Raw genomic sequence first — 23,500 nt, 5'->3', positions numbered from 1 at the left:
ACTCCTGGAGGAAAAAAAGGGACAAGAACTCCCCCATGAAAACCCAACAAACCCCAACCACTCAACCTTTTCTTACCTCTAAGAGAAAATAAAACTTAGATGTGTTGGAGTTCCTGAGAAGTTCCTGCAATTAAGAACAAGACTCTGTAACAATGCTGCAAATGTGAGGCAACATCTGTGGAGTGCAAGCAAATGCAGCACTCAGACAAGAAAGGGAACTTGAGGTTTGGAGTAAGTGCTGCATGTCTGTATTTCTTCTGCTCTGTTCTTACCCTACTCTACCAAACAGCAGGCTTCCTTGAAACCTAAAACTCCCTAAAACTGCAGTCACAATGATTGTCCATTAGGGTTTTTGTTTGCTTTGGCAGTTAAAGTTATCTTGCAGCATCCTGTTCCTATTCCTGGTTTCTTGGTTTGGGATAACTTCAAATTCTGGGGTACAACTTTGTCCAAGAATAAAGTGATGTGTTTCAACCATTGTATTAAGTAACTATGGGAAGAAAATAGGGGACAGCAAACATGTGAAGCACTTTACCTGGAAGATGTTGCCTCGGCAATTAAATCCATCCCCAATGTAGTTAGGTTTGCAGGTGCAGGTCCTCTCTGTCAGCTCCGTGTCATTACAGATGGCAAATTCACTGCAGCCTCCATTATTCTTGTAAGGGCAAAGTTTAAAATATAAAATTCCTTCATTGCCAGGTGTATAAAACAATTCTAATTCACTCTCCCCCCAATTTATATAATTTAGAAAGGTTTAATGGCAAGATTTTTCTGAAACCACATCTTGCTGGAACATCTGATGGCATATATTTGCTTCCAAACGCTAAAAAGCATTTAGATTTATAAAAAATAAGTCTCCTTTTATGCAGAGGATTTAGTTTTGATTCCCTCCTTAATGTATTTAGTTCATGGTGCTGTGAGGAAGCAAAATATTTGCAAGTCTCACTCTGCACCTTAGGGATGTGTCTTAGCTTGTCTGCCAATGCAGCACTGACTTATCTTAAGGGGAACTATTTACACACTGTAAATCACTGGGATGGTGCCAGGAGCCTGAATTTATGGAGGAGCATAGCACAGGACTGTCTGATGGCCCAGGTCAGCTGTAACAGGGACTTGCCTTGTCCTTGTCTCTAAAACCTCTCCTGTCTACACCTGAGTCCAGCATGGGCTTGGAGCAGTGGATGGAGCTCACCCAGCTGTCTGCCTCCAGAGAGATCCCTGTACTAAACCAAGACATTCCTCATCAGGAGCAGCATGTGGGGGCTCAGAGCTCTGCTCAGGCACAAGTAGGGGCTCCCCTGTTACCACCTTGGCTTGGAAAGGAGTTTTTATCCTGGGCTTGAGATCAAATTGGGAAAAATTGAAAAGCTTTCTTGTTTTATTTTTCTTCTTGTGGTTGTTTCATGGTGTCCTTTCTGTTGCTGATCATCTCAGGGATCCTTTCTCATGGGCCATGAGAGGGAGCAGAAACTCCTTTGAGAGATGCCAGAGGGCCCTGACTTGACAGGTCAGAGAGACACCTGGATGTAAGGAGTGGGTTTGGGTGGGTTTGCTGTGGATTTGGCTGGGCTTAGGCAGACTGTTGGCAGCATTGGCCACCTGTGAAGCTTTGCTGCACAGAGGTTTGATCATTGTTGGAGCCAGGTTGGCCTCTGGTATGACACTGATGCTCCTCAAGATGATCTTTATTTTTAACACCTAGTTAGCCTGGCAAAATTAGTCAAGTGGAAGCAAAGCTGCTGGAACACAGCACGGGAAAAAAGCAAGAGAGTTCAGAATCATAGGGAGCAATGGCTCATAACCTTAAGCTCCCCTTTCTCCAGGTGGTGTTTTTGCCCTTGCTCTTTCATCTCTGCAACCTTTCCAGGTCAGAGAAAGCCAGCTGAGAGGCCAGGCTGGGAGGGTGAGAATTGCTGTGCTCAGGGCACAGAGGATTAATGTACACAGGAGAGTGGATATGTCCCTGCTGCAGCTTGCCAAGAGGCAGAGCAGTACAGCTGGTGCAGAGAACCACACTGGCTGCCAATATGTGGCTTGCAGTGTGTGAGCTAGCTTGTGCTGAACAAATGATTTTCAGCCTGCAGTGACAAGTGAGGCACAGAATGGGCTGTGCCATGGCATGTCCAGTGCTGGGGGTTGTGGAAGGAAATGGTTTTGTTGGCTTTTGGTAGGAGCTCTATATGACAAATAATTTGCTGACTTAGGTTTTGGCACCACAGACCAGGGTCTGTTTCCCTGTGTTGGATTTGAACTGAGTTGTTTAAGAGCCAATGATGAGTCCAGGCCCTCACTTATGTTATGTCCAGGAAAGCCCTTCCTGCATCTTTATTTCTCCCATAGTGACAGCACTAAAGCATGTACTCAACCAAGAATACTTAAAGATTAGCCAAGTTAATGTAAATAGATTCTTAGCACACCTAACTTAGTTTAGAATGCATACAACCCCCAAAAGTGTAATGATTATAATGAGACCTGAAATTGTCTCCTTAAATGGATACTCACTTGTGAACACAGACTGATATAGGTGCAGGTTTTGCCATCTCCAGAGTATCCCCTCAGGCAATTACATACTGCCTACAAAGCAAAATCAGAAAACAAGCATTGATTGAAAAATGCTTGCATTTTTTTCAGCACACAAATATACAGTTTTCTTTTTTTCCAGGTAATTTCATTGTGATATGATGTGGAATTTATTAAGCTAAAAGTACATTATGTCTCCCAGAGCAGTTTCTTGGCCTGTATGAGTAACCATAGACTGAGATTGGGAAGTTGGTTTTTTCATTAGGTTCTATCTGCCTTTTTCCTTCCTATCCATCTCTGGTCTCCTCTCTGCTGTCCTATTAATTTGAAATGACCCCTCTGACATCTGCATGTTATTGTCTTGCTGACAAAACAGGCTAAACCCTTAATTTATTTCCCTCATGTTTTTCCCATAGGTTGGCATTCCCCTCTCATCCCTTTCCTTCCCCTGTGGGTTTTCTTTAAGTGATGAAAAGTAGTTTCAAAACACACCTGGAATTGTGTGTTACTGGCAACTTCCCATGCAGTGGACATACAGCTGATACTTTGTCCTGGTAACTATATTTTACATTTGCAATTACCACAAAGATGAAAAATAGTTGCAAAGAAATGAATATAGTCTCCAGTTCACTGATAATTGTTCTGAAATTAGAATGTACATTTAATATGTAGGAATTTGGAAATTCAGTGATATTTCTGCAGCAGAAATAAAACTGGTAGTCTAACAGTAGTGTTTATGTACCTTCTGGATGAATGAGAGCCCTGGAGAAAGTAGATGCATTTCTACCTTATAAATTTGCCTTTGCAGTGCTGGGGTTTTGTAGTGGAGGTTGTTATTGCTCTGATGTTAATTACATTCTCACAGGTAAGGAAGAATAAATAAACAGGTTGTAGCTACTACTTCTAGAGATCAGCAGAAAAGTGAGTGGGCTCCAGAATGTTGCAACCCCTATGCAAGAGCTATGGTTTGGGCCATTTTGTTTCCTTGTGGATACATTTGAACAGTGCAAGGAGAAGGGCTAGTCTAAAATGGATTTTTTTCCATGGACAGTTTCTATAAAAATAAAAGAAACATCATTTAGCAATAGTTTCAAACTTACAGCTTTACACATCAAAACCCCCCAAAGGAGAAAAACAACCACCTGAAATAGCAAAACACTGCTTTCCTCTGCAGTTTTGGATTTCCTTCACTGAAATAGATTTTCTTCATGTTTATCTGCACTCCCCCTCAAATGCCTTTTTGAGGGAAGCATATGCTTTTCAGAATTGTTATGAAATTTGGTTTTTTACTTAAAAACAAAGTTGACATGGGGAAATCTTTCTTTGCCCAGCAATAAACACTTGACTAGACCTATTTTTCTTCACTAACAAAGTACTCACTTGATTGGGTCCAGTCTGTGTGCATTCTGCATTTTTATCACATCCACCATTGTTCACCAGGCAAGGGTTGATTTCTTTATAAAAGAGAAACAGTGTAATAAAGAGAGAGTAGTTCTGAAAACCCAAGGAGAATAAATTTTAAGTAGAGCATACTAGGAATGCAGATTTATGACAAAATTAATTCCTTGGGTCTTTTAGTCTGGGTCTTTTAGTCTGGGTCTTTTAGTCTGGGTCTTTTAGTCTGGGTCTTTTAGTCTGGGTCTTTTAGTCTGGGTCTTTTAGTCTGGGTCTTTTAGTCTGGGTCTTTTAGTCTGGGTCTTTTAGTCTGGGTCTTTTAGTCTGGGTCTTTTAGTCTGGGTCTTTTAGTCTGGGTCTTTTAGTCTGGGTCTTTTAGTCTGGGTCTTTTAGTCTGGGTCTTTTAGTCTGGGTCTTTTAGTCTGGGTCTTTTAGTCTGGGTCTTTTAGTCTGGGTCTTTTAGTCTGGGTCTTTTAGTCTGGGTCTTTTAGTCTGGGTCTTTTAGTCTGGGTCTTTTAGTCTGGGTCTTTTAGTCTGGGTCTTTTAGTCTGGGTCTTTCTTTTAGTCTGGGTCTTTCTTTTAGTCTGGGTCTTTTAGTCTGGGTCTTTTAGTCTGGGTCTTTTAGTCTGGGTCTTTTAGTCTGGGTCTTTTAGTCTGGGTCTTGGTGGAGGCCAAAGCACTGCCAGCATCATTTCTGAAACCAAACCTGGGGAGGTGTGGTACAGTATCTACAAGTCTGTCTGTGATGGTCAGAGGAGTGTGTGTATATCAAGCTGCTGGAGATGGGGTTATCCTTGCTAGGGGCAGATGTTGTTTGATAAGATTTGGTGCCACAGCACACTGCTGCAGGTGCGTGGTTTGCCGTGGTACCAACCCTGTGGCAGGAAAAGATGCCTTTGGCATCAGGGGTGTGGTATCAGCAAGCTGCACTGGTGGGTCAGAGTGGGAGGAGGAGCATCTCTCCTAGAGACAACCTCTCTCCTGTGGTTCCCTGTGAGATGCAGGGGCAGGGTGTGTGCTTACCCAGGCAGACGATCCCATCCCCCGTGTAGCCGGCGCTGCAGACACAGGCTCTGTTTCCCGGGGTTGTTCTCCTGCACTCTGCCTTGGAGGAGCAGCCCCCGTTGTTGCTCTCACAAGCATCAATGGCTGAACAGGGACAGCAGCAGAGATTAGACCAATGTGCTGGACTGGCTTCTTGCTTCTCATGATTATCTGTCGTCACTTTTAAAGGGATTTATGTGGAAACCCAGGGCACTGGGAATATTTCTCTGTCTGTTTTGGGGTGCCCTGACCCCCAGGGGAGCACTGACTTTGATCCTCATTCATGGAGAAAGTTTCCTAAACTTCAAGATAGAATAGAATCCACAGAATTGTGAAATAAATTATAGAGAGCAGTGTAGGTGTATCACTTGGTGAGACATTTAGAGTTGGGATTTTTAGTATGGTGTGGATGGAAGCAGGATGGAGAGCACAGGGTGTCGTCCTGGGTTTTTTCTTCATGCTTCTTCTTCCTTCTTCTCCATGGGTTTGGCTGGCATTTTGCAATTGGGCAGAAAACTCTGCTTTGCAGCTCTTTGGGATCAGTTATTGGGTTAAAAGGGAAAATAATCTAGGTGTCAAGTCTTAATTGGATTGTTTATTCTTAAAAGACCTTGGAACAAGAGACTGTTGGCCTTCTAATGAAAAGCTGCCCAACTCACAGTAGTGAGACTGTTTTACTGGTAAGAAATGATAAACATCTGAGTCCAAACACAAATCACTGTCTCAAGTGCCTTCAATCCAGACCCAGAAAAACTGACAACTGGTACCCCCACAGATGTACTAACATTTTTTGAATGAGTCTTTCTGAATTAGGAGGCCACAGATTTCATTAGTGCCAGTTATTTAATATTGTTTCCAGAGGGAAAGCTGAAATGGTGTTTCTAGTCTGGAATGTTAGAATTGATCCAGGACTGGCTTTCAATAACTTTCCATCTTCTAATTCTGCCCATTTCAACAAACCAAAAAAAAAAAAAAAAAAAAAAGGAGGAATGTTTGTATTCATCTCTTGTTTAAATAGCCATTTAAGTGTTCCCTGAACTTGACATTTTCTGCACACAGATCATGTAACTTCTCCTGCAGGAGGTCTAGAGTAAAACACCACCTAGCCCTCCTGTGACAGCAAGTCTGGGTTCTTATTCAGATGGATACTCCTACTGTTTCTCCAACTCTGGATGAGCTGGATGCTCACAACTTGAGAGCAGGAAGGGAGCCTTGTTTGATCTTCAGTGTGGCTCAAATCAGCCTGAAAATTGCCTTAAATTTTGCTTCAAATGACCCTAAATTGCTGTTTCATCAATTTCAGATGAGGGAGTTGACTTTATTTCTGCGAGTAGTTTTGCCCAGGAATCCTGTATATGGGAGCAAGGAGAGTGCAGAGTCACTATGGGTGACCTGTGTCACCCAGCTCTTCCTGCACGTGGGGAATTGCCCCCCAGCAAATTAAAATGGATTTGTCTGTTTTGTGCCAGAAGGGAAAATGAAAACAGGCAGAGTAAGAATGGCAAAATCTGGGATTAGGACACTGCCAGCCATTGTGAATAAGTAGAAAAATAGGCTTCTGTCTGAAAAACATGAGTATTTTAATCAGCTAAGAATTGAGAAAAAATATAATTAATTATGATTATTGTAGCTGGAAGCAGTCTGTTTTGGATAACCCAGATGTTTGGAGGAACATCTAGGATATGGTGCTACTACCCCTTTCTGAGGGTCTCTTAAATCTCTCTAGTCTAAAGAAATGGATTTTGCCACACCAGAAATCTCAGCAAGTTCAGAAAGCTGAGGAAATGTTTGAGCTACACAGCTCCCAATAGCTGGAAGTGTTATTGTGCTCTGAATTGGCCTCTCTTTGCTGGGCTTTGTTGGGAAAGGGAGTAAAAGTCACAAAGCAGGTTTCATTACTCTGCAAACAATGGGGCTGGGGTTGTGCACAGCATGTTCCCTTTTCCCTGCTCTCCCTGAGCACAATGCCTCACAACTTGGAGATTTGGAGCCCTTTGTTTGCTGTGGATCTGCACCTGTTGGGCTGCTGTTTGTTTTGAGGGAGCTGGCAACAATTCCTGGTTTTTAACTGGTGCATAGGGAACTGCTCATCTCTCACCAGCTCTGCTGTGACCAGAGAGTGCTTCAGGCATTCTTCTTTGCTTTCTTTTTTTAATTTTTTTTTATTTTTCAAAGGGAAGAAACAAAGTTCACTTGCCTGTGCAGAATGTCCCGTTCCCCTCAAAGCCAGCTGCACACTTGCAATAGGCAGTGCCATTTGATAGGAGGAGGCAGCTAATGAAATAAAAAAAAGAGAGGGGCATCATTTACAGAGAGGAAAAAAACCACATTGATCAGGTCTTTTGTACAGCCCTTGTTTTTGTGAGTGTTTCTGAAGGCAATGTTACATAGAAATAACAAGGCATTTAACCATACAGTAAGAGGTAGCTAAAACCATAAAAATGGACCTAGCTGGACCAAGATTTTCACATGGGTTTTGGTTGTATTATTTTAGGCATTAGAACTCCATGCTTTGGTGTTTGAATATCTTTTTTTTTAATTTTTTTTTTTATTTTTTGTGCAGAACTACAGAATTTATGTGTCTACTCACCCAAAAAGTTGTGCACAATTTTTGTCTGTGTGCACCCAATTTATGGAGGGGTGCAGCCAGCACAATTCATCATTTCCCCCTACTCCTGCCATGCCTGCACCTATCCTACAGGTGCATGTCAGTGGATGAAAAATGCACAAGAGAGGAACAATCTGCTTCTGTCAGAAACACAGTCTTGATTCCAGACCGTGTGGGATCCCCATGAGCAAATCTGAGAGTGTAGTTTTGCCAAGAAAGCCTGGTAAAATATTGCTACTGTGAACTGAAAATCACAAACACACAGGGGAGTGAATGATCTACATCTAGGAAAAAGGGGATTTGCCCCTCTGGCTTCTCAGCTCCTACAGAAGAGCTGTGGCTGAAAATGAGAGCCTCCCCAGCCAGTTTTCTTTTTTTTTTTTTTTTTTTTTTTTTGAGATGTCTTGACTAGTGTAAATCTTGCTGCCTGGTCAGTGGTGAGGGGACAGATGCACTTCAGTAAATGGCTCAATGGGGCTCACTTGCTCTTCTGAAAACTAGTTAGTGTCCCAATATTGGTGCTGGACTGGTGAGAGCTTTTTGTTGTTGTTGTTTGTATATTTTGATATGAAGAGAGGAGAGGTTTGAACTTTCTGGCCTCATCACCACATATATTAGATTTACATTGCTCCTTATCTCTGTGAGATGTGCTGCTGAGCAGTCATGAATAAGGTGAACTTGATTTCTGCCTTGCAAGAGGAGCCCTTTCTCTCCCCTCTCTCCAAACGAGTACATTTCATACGTACTTGGCACTGGTGTGGCACGAGGCGTTACATGCGTCATCTTTGATTTCTGCAAGTGGAAGAAAAAATGAAGTAGGGATCAGAACCTTTTGGGTCAACATCCTTCTAGATTTAGAGTCTTTTGTTCCCACCATGTGGAGCTGGAGGCTGAGTTCTGTGCCAGACAACTCTGCTCTGAGTCTCAATAGAGATTCTGTGGCATTCACGGTTTTGGGAAAATTCTTTTGCTTAGGATTTTTCTCTTGGGAAGCTGAGAAGCTTCAGAAAAAAAGAAAACCATCTTTATTTCATTTGTTTTTCTTGTGTTTTGCTTTTTTAGAATGTGTTTAAAGATTGTTTACTCACAAGTAATTGTTTTATTATATTTTTGTGTGAGTTTGTTTTAACTCTTTAGCCAAGCTGTGTCAAGGCTCTAGAAAGAGTCATGAGGTCTTATTAATATCTTTTTAGCATTTAGTAAGTATTCTTTCTGTATTCTTTAGCATAATATAGTATTTTTAATATAGTATAACATCATAAAGTAATAAATCAGCCTTCTGAAAACATGGAGTGAGAGGCATCATTCCTGCCTTTGTCAGAGCTTCCCAACAAATACAATAAGACTCCACCTGTAGAGTCTGTGTAGACCAGTGGATACCACTTATATTAATTTGAAAGGAAGAGTTGTCATATTGTCAGGAAAACATTTCACCTGTTGTCATTTGCCTGTGTTCAGCCTGGTGAGTCTTGTATAATATCAGAATTATATAAGGGTAGATTTTCTAAAGGAGCTGAAAGTATTTATAGCATTTATAGCAATCCTCTTACAAAACTGTGCTTATTACTAATTTTTTCCTTGGGAAAATTTAAAACTGATCTTGAATGCTATTATGAATGTACTTGTAACATTTTTAAATTTCATACTATTATAGCTAGAGTTTTGAATATTTACTGAGTGCATTTTAATTATGTATAAATAGAATATGATTTGTTTGGATACAGAAGCTGTATTAAGCCAGCACAAAATGATTTATTTGCTAATTATTTTTTATTGCATTAACAAGAACATATTTTAATATCTGGTGTTGTGTAGCTAAATCAACTTCTAGAAGCTCTTGAGAGGCTTTTGATCTGAGAGTCAAAATGTTCTGGGTAATCCTGCTCTGGAAAACATAGAGTTTTAATAAAAGAGATATTCTTTTGGGGCAGGTAGAGGGTGACACAGGGAGAGAATTAGCTAAGTAGGTGTTTCAGTGTCATGAGTGGTGTCTCAACCAGCTCTCTAATAATGCAGGAATTAATTGCCATAGCACAGGAATGTGACCCATATCTCACTGACGTGGGAAGCTGCACTGGGATCTGATTGTAGCTGTAGTTCTGTCATTTTCTGAGATGCTCACCTTTTACCTCAGAAGAAAAGAGGCAGGACACTCACCAGTCTCACACCTCACTCCTCTCCAGCCAACGTCACATTCACAGGAGCCATCCCCGTCGATCCCGCTGCTGCATTTCCCATGGACACAAGGGCACACTGTGGGAGAGATGGGGCAAGACACTGTCCCTGGCAGTGTGCCAATGTGGGCAGCAAGGACAGCAGGGGTGGCCCAGACATCTCCTGCTGATGGCCCTTTCTGCTCTAGGCTATTTGAAGAAAGGCTCTGTCTTGTGCCCTTTGGCTTCTAATTACACAACAACTCTAAATTCAAGCTATGCTTACATTGCCTCTATTCCCAAATGCAGGGTCTGAAACTGTATTTTAATGGGAAAGAATTGGTGAAAAATCGCAGTGCTACAGAGGATGGCTCTTGCTGGATTCTTTTATGTGGTGTGACAGAGTAGAAAGCCCTGCCTCCAGCCTAGAGAATAGAAAGAAAACACCGTAATGGGGAAAGAAAAGGGGTTAATGATGTTTTTAAGACTGGCCTATTAGGAAGTGCTGTACCTTTCTGGAACCTGGACTGAACATGGGTAGAAGATAAAAGGGGAAGGTTTGGACCCCTGGAGGGTTCTTGCTGGATTCTAAATCTGCGGTGTGACAGAGTAGAAAGTCCTGTCTCCAGCCCAGAGGAAAGAAAGAAAATCCCACCATGGGGAAAGAAAAAGGATTGATGATGTTTTTAAGCTTGGTTTATTAGGAAGGGCTGTACCTTTCTGGAACCTGGCCTGAACATGGTTAGAAGATAAGAGGGGGAGCCACTGTTCCTGGCAGTGTGGCAATGTGGGTAGCAAGGGGCAGGAAGGATGGGGGTGGCCCATCCCTCTGTTCTATGTCTGTGGTGTGACAGAGCAGAAAGCCCTGCCTCCAAACTCTAGGGATTAGGAAGAAAACACCATAATGGGGAAAGAAAAGGGGTTAATGATGTTTTTAAGCCTGGCCTATTAGTATGGGCTGCACTTTTCTGGAATCTGGACTGAACATGGTTAGAAGATAGAAGGGGAAGGTTTGGACCCCTGGAGGGTTCTTGCTGGATTCTAAATCTGTGGTGTGACAGAGTAGAAAGCCCTGTCTCCACCCCAGAGAATAGAAAGAAAATCCCATCATGGGGAAAGAAAAAGGATTGATGATGTTTTAAGCTTGGTTTATTAGGAAGGGCTGTACCTTTCTGGAACCTGACCGAACTGTTAAACATAAGGGGAACCACCGGTGTCAATGTGGGTAGCAAGGGGCAGGAAGGATGGGGGTGGCCATCCTCTGTTTACGTTGTGTGACAGAGTAGGAAGCCCTGCCTCCAAACTCTAAGGATTAGGAAGAAAACACCATAATGGGGAAAGAAAAGGGGTTAATGATGTTTTTAAGCCTGGCCTATTAGTATGGGCTGCACTTTTCTGGAACCTGGAGTGAACGTGGTTAGAAGACAAAAGGGGAAGGTTTGGGGCGTGGTTTGGGGGTGCTGGGTACCTTGGTCACAGCCGCGGCCGTATCTGCCCTGGCTGCAGCTCTCGCAGGCCGTGCCCACGAAGCCCTCCTGGCACTGGCAGGTGCCGGTGCCATTGATGCCATCCAGGCACACGCCGTTCCCGAAGCAGGCGCTCCCGGCTTTCCCTGGGCACGGCTGGCACTGCGGGCCGAAGAAACCCGCGCAGCACTCCCTGCTCTGCAAAGGCAGAAATGCTGTGCTGAGGGGCAGGGGGCAAGCAAGGGGAATGAGGGAGCTGGATTTTCACAAGGGCTTTTAGAGCTAGGGAAAGAGGGTGTGTAAGATTCCGTGCCTGGATGGGCTGTTGGGGTCCAGTCCGGCTGGCTGTGCAGCTCAGCCCACATGATCTTACATGGATGAAAGGCAAAGGGTGAGAAGTGCTCTTGTCCACGTGGGGACAAATGTCCTCAGTGGACAAATGTCTTAAGTTTATTTCCAGGAGACCCACCAGGTGGAAAAGAGGCCGTCCTCTCCTCGCAGGGGACTTTTCCGCCATCCCCCATTCCCCCAGCTTTAAGAGGCCAACAGCCAAGGGGATATGAGTGAGGAGGGGTGAGGGAAGGGAGAGACCCCCAGGGCTGGCACTTGCCAGGGAAAAGGGGAAGACCATGTGATGATAGGATACAAATCATGTGGACAGTGCAAATTACCAAACACCCAGTGCAAACAACTAAATAACTGTTTAGGGCAATGCAACAAGGGTGGGTTTATATTGGATATTAGGAAGAAATTATTCACTGTGGTGAGGCACTGGAACAAGTTTCCCAGAGAAGCCATGGGTGGACCCATGCCTGGAAGTTCGAGGCAAGGTTGTGGGGGGCTGTGAGAAACCTGCTCAAGGGGAGGAAGTTCCTGCCCATGGCAGGGTGGTTAGACTGGATGAATTTTAAGGTCCCTTCCATCCCAAACTAGTCTTTGGTTCTGTGATTTTTAGCAGCACAACAGCTCTGCTGGTCTGTGACCACACTCCTCAATGTGCCAGGGCACTGGCTGCCAGTCCTTGATGGGACCCAGGTGCCCTTCACCACTTCAGGGAGAGGTGGAGAATTGCTAGGGACAAGCATGGGTTTACCCTTCCCAAACCTGTGCTCCCTCTGCACCACTGGACATGCAGAACTTTGTGTGCTGCAGCTATCACCAGTCTTTAACCTTCCAGTGTCTGCTGGACCCAGAGTAAAGGCCAATAAATGAACAGTCAGGAGCTGCCTTGACAAGCTGTGTGTGCTTAGTGGGGATGAGGAGGAGGATGAAGGTTGGGGAAGGGGGTTCCTGGTTTTTACCACAACAGAAGCAGTGAACTCACAATGATGGTTTTGGCACACTTGGGCTTGCAGCCAATCTGGATGGTGTACTGTCTCATGTGGTTTTCTGTGAGGACACAGTATTTCTTCACCCCTGCCTGAGCAAATATTGGAGAAACAGATGCACTTCTGAATAATGTTGATCAGCTACATTCAAATGTGTTAATAAATGGGACATTACCTTTATGCACTGACTCACACATACACAATTAAAATTAAGGAAATACTTTTAGAAATAAAAATGAACATATTACACAGTTTAACTCAATGTCTTGTGGTGTTTTAAAGGTGTCTAAAAATGCCTTTGCTCATAACTGAACAGATTCTATTCAAAAGTTTTATAAACATATTTTTTTTCATTTTTCACATTTTCTGATCTCTCTGATTCTTCTTGGAAAACCAAGTTATGAAGTAGTGCAAAAACTGCTGTTGAAAAATTATCTTCTAGGTCTGAACAAAACAGGGGAGAGATTGTTTGCTGGAGAAAGATTTTGATCTCAATATACACTTGTGAGGAGATTGAGACAAGAATCCACCCAGCTGTTCTTTGTAAAGGAAATGTTAATTGATTTTTACCCATGAGGAGTTAAAATTGGTTTTGCCAGTCAAGTACTTTGATGAAGCAGATGGAACTTAAGCTGCTTTGGAATACCACTACTGGCATAACTTATTAAAAAAAATAATAATAAAGGAAAATATGTAATCCCAATGGAGAGGCTTTCACAAATAAGTTAGATACCAAGAAACTCTAAATATCTGCAGTTCTCATGTGTTGGACCTGGGCATCCAAAGTCTCTCTAACCTCCAAGTTTTCTTGTGACCATAGCTTACAGCATACTGCTGGGGATGGATTGACTTTGCCCTTCTGTACATCTCTTTGAAGGGCTCAAAGCTGGTGCTGTAATTCCTTCTGGAGCAGGCATACTCCAGACCACATTTAACTCCCCTAATTTTGCATGGTAGAGGTAAACTTTAGAGTTTAAGGAGTCTTAGTTGTCCCAGTGCATGAGAAACTGTCCATGAAAGATATTTTTATCTTTAAGCTGCCCTTCTGCTGCCTTAATCCCAGAAAAAGAATCTCTGAGGTCAGGGTGGATTGAGTCTCTTGACTATTAGCTATGTATGTAGAAGGCTGAGACAACTACTACATATTTTGGTGAAACTGAGACAATTGTATTAAAAATAGGATTGAATGCATATACAGCCAGTTTTGATATGGAGAAACAAATGACCCTAGCATTAATGAAAATATACTTACAATTTCTTTTGTTCCTGGGGGACAACTTGATGGTTGTGAACAAATTCTGCACTTCTCCTTATGCAACACAAATGAGAGGTAGTTAACAGACTGTGCAGAGCTGCAGGCAGGTTGTTTCATAGAAAAAGAATGATTTCCAGCCACATTTCTAAATCTAGTGCTTGAGGAACATTATCAGGATAACCTCTTTGGTAAAGAGAGTGAGGGAAGCTGTCCTGCTCAGCAAGGAAGAATATCCTTGTGAATGGCCCTGTGGGGACACCCTTCCCTCAAGGGGAAGAAGGAAAGAACATTTGGTTGTTTTCTATTTGTTCTTCTAAAGTGATGTTTCCCACTTCATAACCAAGTGGTCTGGTTATGAAGATGTATTAGAATAATGCATTACTAATATTATCTGGATATTAGAGCTCAGGAATTTCTTATTATTGAGCTACTCTGACTACATTTTATCCAGGCTGTTAGAACACTGATTTCAGGACAAAGATTGTCTTAAGAGATGCTAAAAACTCTGGTAGGAATGTCCTTGGTGGAAAATAGTGTCACATATCCTACACTTTTGAGCTTTGTTTGGCTGTAGGTCTCCTTGAGGGGATTTAAGGTTCTAGATGAACTTCTGTCACTTACAATGATCACGGTATTATTGATATCACATCTGTTCTTCTGGATTTCCAGCACCTTTCCCAGTCCATGAATAATTCCTCTGTCTGTGGCAACATTTGCATAGCTTATGGGAGCATCATTTATGTATAGCTGCAGGAGACATGCAGTCAGTTAGAGAGCAGCAGAGGTGTTCCATGGCTGTGCTAGCCTGAGCAGTAGGAGGTGGAAGAAGGAGGGAAAACCACAGGGGTCACGTAAGGAAAACCAACAAAGGGAGTTAGCCTCAGGTGCTCACTCATATTCCAGCTGCTGCATTTGACTGCTTCATTGCCCTGGGGGGCATGGGGGCACTTGCAGCCTGTTAAAACTTCTGAGCAACAGCATTTGGCAGAGCAGCTTTTTCCAAGGGATGTAAGCTCTTTCAAGGAGGGCTTCCACAATCTCAGTGCTACCCCACACTCCCACCATGCAAGTCCCACTGCAGGTGCTTTTTCAAAGCTCAGCTGTGGGCAGAGCCAACAGCAGGGCTGAAATATCTGTGGGTGAGAAGCTTTCTGTCTTCCTTTGCCTATGCCCACAGGGACTTCTGGGACAGAGAAGGAGGCCAAGCTCCCTTCCTGGCCCTGTTCCTTAATCTTGCTGTGCCTGTTTTTCTCATGAGTGGTATTGAAAGGCAGTTCATATTTGTTGCACAGTGCTTTGAGTTCTTAGGATTGAAAGTGGAGTGAATCCACAGAAAATATAAATAATGTCTCATAATTGAGGACAGGTTTCTAATGGCCCTTGGAAGTTCAGATTATTGACTGCTCTGGAATTCTGGCTTCAAGTTGCTAGAGACAGATACCTAAAATTCAATTTTAAATGTGAACAGCACAACTGAAATAAAATTCAATCACAGATACCTTCAAGGGTGACTTTGAATTAAGCAGGTCTGAGACAGGCCTTGCATTTGAGTGACAGCTTTTGTGCTGCTGAGTCACAGAAGCTACTGAGGGATGCATTAGGGAGGGAGTTCCTTCTGACAGGAATGTCAGTTTAAAGCTGAAGCTGGATTTGTAAAAAGCAGGAAACCAGTTTCTCCCAGCAAGTGCAGACAGCAGTACCTGGTTGTTGTGGAGGAAGAACCCAACCTGGTAGGAGAAGCCCAGCATGGTCTCCCTGTGCATGCCATTGTGCAGGTTGTTCTTCAGGAGCTTCTCATCCAGCACAACGTGATAGCGGATTTGGCCTTCATCCTGCAGCACACAATTACATTCAGAGTTACCTAGCAAAGAATGAGAAATTCCTAGGGGATAGCCTCTTCCAAAGGGCTTAAGCCAAACAGAGATTGCCTGAATTTAAAGAGAAAATTCTCTAGTGGGTAGGTTGTTTCACATTTCCTCCTGCAGTCAGCCTGCATTCTTGCCACAATGAAAGTGTTACTGACCATGGAGGATGAAAGGCTTTTGAACTGGGAGGAGCAAAGTCTGCTTGAGCCTGTAGTGTGTTTCTGTGCATAGGGCTGGCTGCTGAATTCAGGGGAAAGTCAGGTGATTTTTAGGACTCTGAACTTCCTGGGTTCATTTGATAGGAAGGTTTGCATATTGATGAGTGTTTTTATGGTCTTTCCCTACCTATTCCTTTGAGAATCCCTGAATAACCTACAGGGGAATAAACTGTGGTGAGTGTTTGGAGTATTTTTTATATCTGGCTATCTATATTTTTATATCTATATGTATAATCTTTAAGGGCATCTTCAGTCAATAAAGACTGCTTTTAGCTGTCTTTAATTGAAAAGTTTTCTGTGCCTGGTTGGTAGACCATATTCATATTTCACTGCAAAGTGATGAAGTTTCTCTCTATATACCAAAATTTTGTGTGGGTTTCCCAAGGCTTCTACATCTTGTTCTGAACCAGGAGACTCCCAGAGCTCTCCCTGACTGGGATGAGGAAGCAGAAGCAGGATGTGTAGGTGAGAGATTGGTCAGTGTGAGAGAAGCTGGGGTGTTTGGGGAGTTCAGGAGCTGCCTAGCCACAGACAGTGGCTGTAGCTGCCTACAGACAGTGCTGCTGCAAGGTTGTCTTTGCAATAAAAATGTGCTTGTGGGAAATCCTCTTGCTCACTGTCCCCTTATTCTGAATGTCCATGCTGCTCCTGCTCTTCTGCTCCTTCAAAAGTATGTGAAAGCATGAAGCATCTTCAGGATGTGAGATTTGTGATGGTGCCTGGCTGTGCTTACAGAGTAAAAGAGTAGCTTTATCTCTTAGGGCTGGCCTTGTTCCACAGATCTGGCAAAAAATATTTGGAGATGAGAAAGTGGTTCCATCAGTGCTAATTTCCATCAGTGTCCAGGCCTCTTTAATCTCCTGACTTAGATGAACTGGAGGAAAAGCTAACACTGATTTCTTGATTACTGTCTTTAATCACCAGGAGAGTTAGGACATCTTGTCCCATCAGGGCCAAGAAATGGGATCTTCTCCCCATGCCAAACTCTTCACTCTGCAGCAGAGTTCTCCCAAGTGTTTCACAAAGAGGTTAAGCCTCTGGCAGACTTAACTTTATGGGGTTTTTTTGATTTTTTTTTCCTCAGATTGCCATATCAGGCAAGGCTGGGAGGATGGAAGAAAGACTGAAGAAACATTGGTGAGTAGTGGAAATGCAAATGATTTCTCTGCATGTGTGTGTAATCCAGATTTACTGGAATTTTAAATCCAGTAATCCAGATTTACTGGAATTGATGTCCTATGTGTCTCTCAAAGTTTAATGTAAATTCTTCTTGCTGGCATGTGGAAATGATGATGTGTCACATCTAACATAGTGTTCAAAAGCCATTTGAGCAGATGGAGCTCGATCAGTTGTGAACGTGGGACATTTGCCATGGGCCTGCTGTTGTTGGTAAAGGTTTGGAAAGAGTCATTTGAGCCCTGCAGCTTCCTGGCTGTAAATGGAGACCATGCAAGGAGGGATAGAGTGTGGATAAATAATTTTGGATGAAACATGGAAGAATTAAAGCTTCTGGGCAAATTATGGGTGAAGCTTCCTCTGCAAGGTGTGTGGCTCTTGATATGTGCAATCTATAAAGCTGTTTCAAATTGGAGAAAATATGGAGAAAGATGCTGGGATAAGGCAGAAAAAGGACAGCTTATCTTGGGAGGAAACAACAAGGCTGAGAAAGGGGTTTGAACTTGTAAATATGTCAGGGTACAAGTGCCAGAGAGAGTGTTTCTGCAGCATTCCTGCAGGAGTGACAAGGCCAGCATCTGGATAGTTTTAAGAAAGACTCACAATATTTCATGTCATTATTAATGATGGGGTATTAGTGATGTTGGGGGACTGGAGTTTGTTCACCTAAAAAGCTAATTTCAGTGTTTTTTCTGGTCTCTCCTGTACTGACCTTCTTTACATAAAAAAAAACTCTCTCAAAATCCTAAACAACAAAAAAATAAGTTTACTGACAAGAAATCTTGGAAATTGTCACCATGCTTTTAATCTAGAGAAGGCCAAAACACAGAACAAATAGCTGGGCTCTTCCAGCAACTCAGGAAAATATTGTAGGCCCATCCCATTTCAATTTCTTGGGTGTTACAGACAAAACCTAACTTACTGGATTTTGGGAAACAAATCTCCCTATATCTGTGTCCTCACAACCCATCCACTTGAAACAAAGATGAAATACTGAGCTGTTAGGACAAGTCTTGTGAGTAATACATACCAGAGCAGCAGATTTCTTATCCTTTAGGTAATTTTCTATGGCATCATTACTTGGGGCAAAGATTGTGTATGTGTTTGCTGCTTCTATTTCATTAGCCAGGCCGTATTGCTGTTGTGAAACACATTAAAAAAAAAAAAAAAATCAGAATGACCACTGCTGGTCTGAAATGCAAACAAAGCAGAGAGCTTCCTCTGCTCTGCATGGTGTGAAAGCTTACAATAATGTAGCCCCTGAACAGGGAGTAGTCGGGCATTTGCTCCAGGCGTGCCAGCAGCCTCGGCAGGACGGCGCTGCGCAGCGGGGTCAGCACCTGCAGGGGAGCAGATACCCCACATCACCTGCAAGCATCACCTGCAGGGCACAGAGCTGCTCTGAGCACAGTGCTCTGCACAGGGGGTTCGTGGTTTGGCACTGCTTGTGGAGCACAGGAGCCAATCCTGTCCAGTGCATTTGTACCTTGTCGATGACGTGAATGACCCCGTTTGTGGATGCGATGTCGCTGGCCACGAACTGAGCGCCCTCGAGGGTCGGGTTCTGCACAAGGGAGAGGGAGAGGAGAGGGAGAGGAGCTTTGCCTTCTCCTTGTTGGGGTGGTGCTTCCCAGCAGCTCATCCTCTGGATTTCCACACCTTCCCAAATGCTCGCCTAGGGCTGTACCGTGGCACCACTAACTCACACCAGAGGCTGGGGGACCCTCAGGGAGTCAGGCACAGGGGAAGGGACTTGGGGACCCTTGGCTGTTCCCTGGGGGCAGACTGGCAGAGCTCTTGGCTGGCAGCACAGGGTAGGCTGAGCTCTGAGCTGATTCACACCCTCCCAGCTCTGGGCAGCTTTGAAGGATCCTGTTTGTAGCTTTTCCTTTGGAGTGCGGAGGTAGGGGAACTTCCCTCTCCCTTAATGGGGGTGAAGTGCTTAAATGTGACTTGCCAGGTATTTCCAGGAAATTACCTGATAAAAAGGCTAAAGGGGAAGGGTTGTAACATTTTTACCATTAAAAATACCCTCAGGTGGTTTAGGATTATCAAGTTGCATATGTGAAGATGTGTGTTATCGCTGCTTCCTCCTATCTGCCCCGTTCCCTAAATTAAGTTATTTGGTTTCCTGGATGCTCTTTGTATTAATTTGGCTCACACAGGCTGCTCCAGGCAAGGGCTGCCATTCTGCTTGGTTACAGCTGTCCAGTGTTTGCAGCAGCTACTGGGACATTAGAAAAAATTAATATTGTGGACAAATTTCAGTGATGTAAAGTGGTGGAGAAAAACAAGCAAATGTTTCTCCCAGAAGGCCTCATGTAATTGAACTAAGCCTTTAATTTTATGGAACGTATTTTTAAAAAATACATGTATGTGTGGTTTTGTAGTACAAAATATTCAGTGGCAGTGATGGCCAGGGTTTGGTGTACAATACCACAGTGGTTTGCAGGTCATCTCACCCCATTTTCTTTAGACAAGTGTAGGAATTTGCTCTGTAGAAATGTTGGCAGCATGTCAGAGGACGATAAATTCTGGAAATCAGCAAAGCTGTAAGCTCCTGTCAGTACATGATACCTAAAGGAAATTAACTGGATTTGAAGGTTTTGTATTTTCTCTCTTTTCTTCATCTTATTTCAGATAAACAGCTTAGTGTGTCTCAAATGGTAGTTATAGCAGGAATTGCTTCTACAACACCCTGTTCAGCAATGTTTTTATCTTAGTTCAACCTTTAAACATTTCTTTCATATTATAAACAATGCCTTTTTTTCCAGTGGCCTTGCTACAGAGATTTATATGCCACTGGAACTAGAAGAGGAATCCTATGCCCTTCCTTTAAAATCAAAATACCTGTCTTGCTCTAGTGGCTTCAAACCAAAGGCTTGTTTAGCATAAAAACCAGTTAATTTAAAAAGCCAAACCCCCAAACCATGAACGTACTTAAGGAGAGTTGGAATGTTACTTTTTGACATCCAAAAGGCTTTCTCATCTTCATCCATGTTCTCAACTGCTTGCAGAGAAGGCACAAGGACAGTTAGGTTTGAGGTGGTGGACAACACTGAGTTTATCTTGGCCTCCTGCATGGAAGTAAAGAGGGTAAAACAATTAATTCCAAGGATGGTCTATAAATAGTAGCTGGTGACATTTTAAGCAAGGTGGAGTATGTGACGTGCTTAGTGACCAGCCTGGAAAGGGACAAATTATTACACTGAGCAATGACTTGAACAACAGCACTTAGAGCTGTACAGAAATGGTAAATGAGTGTCTGTTTTTTGCAGAATAGATTGCCAGCATGGAAAGGGCAGAAATAATGTACAGGTCAGAACTGGTTTTTGTGATGACATACATAACTTGACTCCCACAAAAGCTAGCCTGTCTCATAGGTTTTGTATTATGCACTTGAATTTAAAAAAAAAAAATACTGGTGATAAATGGAGGTGATAAATGCTAGTGGTTACTGATAAATTCAAGTAATTTGTTCTTCCAGAGCACTCCATGCTGTTCAATAGATAGAAGCACTATGAGCCATGATATAAGAAACTCTCATGACACAGTGTTCTCATTTGGAAGAAGACTATTTAACATGGCTGGGAATTTTCAAGATGTCCAAGAGTTATCTGTGCCCACTAGCACTGCAGTGGGGCTTGCTGCTGACAGCTCTAATTTTAGATGATGGGGATTGTGAGATCTGCAGCATGCATGAATTAATTTAGCTTCCATGTTTTTATCTGCCTTAAGGATGGAAAGAATTTCCACTGGAGAGGATTTTTCCAGTTGTGTGGAATTTTTTTTTTTTTTTTGGAGTGAAAAATGGAAAGATAAATATTTACATGTGATCTTGCTGAAGATGGGACTCTCCAAGCTTTTCACAGGCTCCACAGCTTGCCATTTTTGATACTGCAAAACTTGAGGGAGCAATATGAACTTGGGGTCTACCTTTTTGCAGCTGGTATGCTGCCTGGAAGCTGTTTTGGATAGTCCTTCATTACCCATATTGGGTTTGGGATCAAGGGAATCACCTCCCTTAAATAGGCGGGGATTTTGTCTCTGTTAAGATCATCTTTGTTCCTAGCCATCATCCCTATCACCTTCCAAATATTTAAATATAGAAAGAGCAACAAACTTCCCCTTCTCATCCTTCCTGAGCAGCAAGAAAAGAATTTGGTTATGAAAAGTGGTAAACACCACATTCCTGCTCAAGTACAAAGTTAAAAACCCACAGATGGCTATGCCTCCCTATTTTGCTCATGTTTGTAGTTACCAGTGTTTATTCTAAGTGATAGCATTTCTCTGAAGTGTAGCAGAAATTTCCACATCAGTTTCATTAGATTATACAGAATCTTCCCTCTGATTTGTTCCCTCATTATCTAAAGAGTGTAATAGCAGGAGAACAGCATTTCTTGTGGTGCCCATTTCTTTAAATTCTTTAGTTTCTCTATAGAGTTTGCAGTGCCACAATCTGAGCTCAGGGCCAGGCAGACACCTGGCCTGAATTAGCCACATGGAGCTCTCCTAAGAAGCTCCCTGAGGTGTTGCTTGCAATTAAGTACTTTAATGATCCCCAAGGCAGCTACCTTTGAAAAGCCTTAAAGCAACCAATGTGCTGTGACTTCTGCTTCTGATGCTATTCCTTAACACATCACTGTCCTTTCTTGTTCACCATGGATTTGATGAACACTCCTTACATTTGGGCTTTAAGTTCTTGTGGGAGCAGCCAGGTTTGATCTTTATTCATACAGTTCCAATCATGGTGGGGTAGGACCTTAATGTTACTGCTGCTCCTAATAAATGATAGCATGTGAAAATAGGGAGTAGATTTTGACCACCAGCATATCCAGAACTTTGGGGTTTGAAACCTACTTTGGTGCTTCTTCCATAACCTGGAGCCAGAAAAGTTAATCTTTGCTCACTGAGGTTGTTCAGCCTGGAGAAAAGATGATTTCAGGGAGACCTTTTGTGGCCTTTCAGTACTGGCAGGGAGATTGTAAGAAAGGTGGGGCAGACTTTTTAGTGGGACCTTTTGCAAAAAAATAAGGGACAATGGTTCTAAACTGAAAAAAGGTGGATTTAGGTTTGATCTTAGAAAGATTTTTTTTTTTTTTAAGAATGAGGGTGATGAAACACTGGAGGAGGTTGCTCAGGGGTCTGTGCTTTATTTCAGTCCTTTATTTATAACCAAGTGTGATGGGATGACCCATCCCTGGAGATATTCAGGATCAGGCTGGGCAGGACTCTGAGCAACCTGACTTGGTTGAAGATGTCCCTGCTTATGGCAGGGAGATTGGACAAGATGGACTTTAAAGGTCCTTTTCCACTCAAACCATTTTATGATTCCATTTCCTGCCCCTCAGCCAGGCCTGCACAGACTGAGTTTTCCCTGCTCTCTTGCTGTGGCACCAGCACACTGTCCAGCCACACACTTGCATTTTCCTGCCATGGGGAATGTGGAAATGGGGGGTGGGGCATTGCCTTTCCTTCCCACTTGTCATTTTATTGAAAGAGAGAAGTTGAAAGGAGACACCTGGGGTCCAGTCCAGTCTCTGCTCACTCCCTGCTGCTGCTCATCTGGGCTGCAGATTGTTTTCATGCCAAACTAGTCATGGCTTATGTAGCTCCTGCCTCAGAGAGCAGGCTTGGAACTAGCTCTGCTGCTTGTGGAGCTTCCTTACTCACTGAATTTGGGTTCAGAAGCTGGTTTTTAGGCAGAAATAGGGATGTAGATGGTGAACCTCCCTACAACAGGTGGGAAAGGCACCCTGAAGTCTCTCCACACTTTCAGATTCCCCTCTCTGATGGAAATATTGCTGTGAGGCTCCCATTTCTAAACTCTACAAGGCTCATGTATTTCTGCAAACTTGAACATGCTACAGAAATTACCCATGAAGTGTACTTACATTAACCCACTGGTTAAAAGCAGCTGCTTCTGACAGAGTGGATAGCTCCTGATGAGGAAGAAGAGAGCTCAATGAGTTTGTAAGCCATAATTAGCTGTACCAAAGTGCTCTTGTCTGTGGGGCAACCCACCATGTCTGGCCTGGCTGATGTGAAATGGAGGAGGAGGAGAATTTCAGTGTGTGTGAAAAGGGATGGCATTAATGTTTTGGTTTTTTAAAAATACTTTTTGGTAGTCGGAAAGGTGAATTATCAATTCTTGAAAATCAGGCCATGGGTTGCTTAGATGTGTACCCGACCTTGGTATGTATTATGTACTCACCCCAGGCTAAGCATTAATTTCCTGTGACTTTAAACCTAATTCTTCTCTTAACTCCATGCAAAATTGATTGAAATATATGTTGTTTTAGCTGATATTTGTACAGCATCTTACACATCACCCAGCCCTTATTCTGCCAGAGTACTTAGAACAGAGATAGATGATAGTATAAGCAGGAGTGGCAGATAGTGCCCAGAGCCATGTAAGATTATTGCCAGGAGCTGAGACTGAGGACACTTTTGGTTTTCCTGTGCTGTTAAA

The 23,500-nt window shown here is 43.0% G+C and overlaps 1 protein-coding gene across 1 annotated transcript in view; it reads right to left on the bottom strand.

Annotated features, from left to right (window-relative positions):
• The window catches only part of STAB2 (stabilin 2), an 81,203-nt gene that overhangs the window by 20,229 nt on the left and 37,474 nt on the right, over positions 1-23,500 (bottom strand). The window contains exons 26-44 of the mRNA XM_018918733.3: positions 22,923-22,970; positions 19,969-20,105; positions 19,491-19,605; positions 18,515-18,592; positions 18,276-18,368; positions 18,059-18,166; positions 15,470-15,601; positions 14,391-14,516; positions 13,767-13,823; positions 12,511-12,606; positions 11,189-11,384; positions 9,725-9,820; positions 8,314-8,359; positions 7,157-7,233; positions 4,939-5,064; positions 3,901-3,974; positions 2,503-2,574; positions 536-655; positions 77-124 (exon numbers count right to left, since the gene is read on the bottom strand). Of these exons, the coding sequence (XP_018774278.3) occupies positions 77-124; positions 536-655; positions 2,503-2,574; positions 3,901-3,974; positions 4,939-5,064; positions 7,157-7,233; positions 8,314-8,359; positions 9,725-9,820; positions 11,189-11,384; positions 12,511-12,606; positions 13,767-13,823; positions 14,391-14,516; positions 15,470-15,601; positions 18,059-18,166; positions 18,276-18,368; positions 18,515-18,592; positions 19,491-19,605; positions 19,969-20,105; positions 22,923-22,970 (1,845 nt within the window). The remainder of the gene's footprint in view (positions 1-76; positions 125-535; positions 656-2,502; positions 2,575-3,900; positions 3,975-4,938; positions 5,065-7,156; positions 7,234-8,313; positions 8,360-9,724; positions 9,821-11,188; positions 11,385-12,510; positions 12,607-13,766; positions 13,824-14,390; positions 14,517-15,469; positions 15,602-18,058; positions 18,167-18,275; positions 18,369-18,514; positions 18,593-19,490; positions 19,606-19,968; positions 20,106-22,922; positions 22,971-23,500) is intronic.

The sequence above is a fragment of the Serinus canaria genome, chromosome 1A, assembly GCF_022539315.1.
Source record: "Serinus canaria isolate serCan28SL12 chromosome 1A, serCan2020, whole genome shotgun sequence".
NCBI lineage: Eukaryota > Metazoa > Chordata > Aves > Passeriformes > Fringillidae > Serinus > Serinus canaria.
Note: the sequence above shows the minus strand (reverse complement) of the source record. Positions and strands in the feature narration are given on the sequence as shown.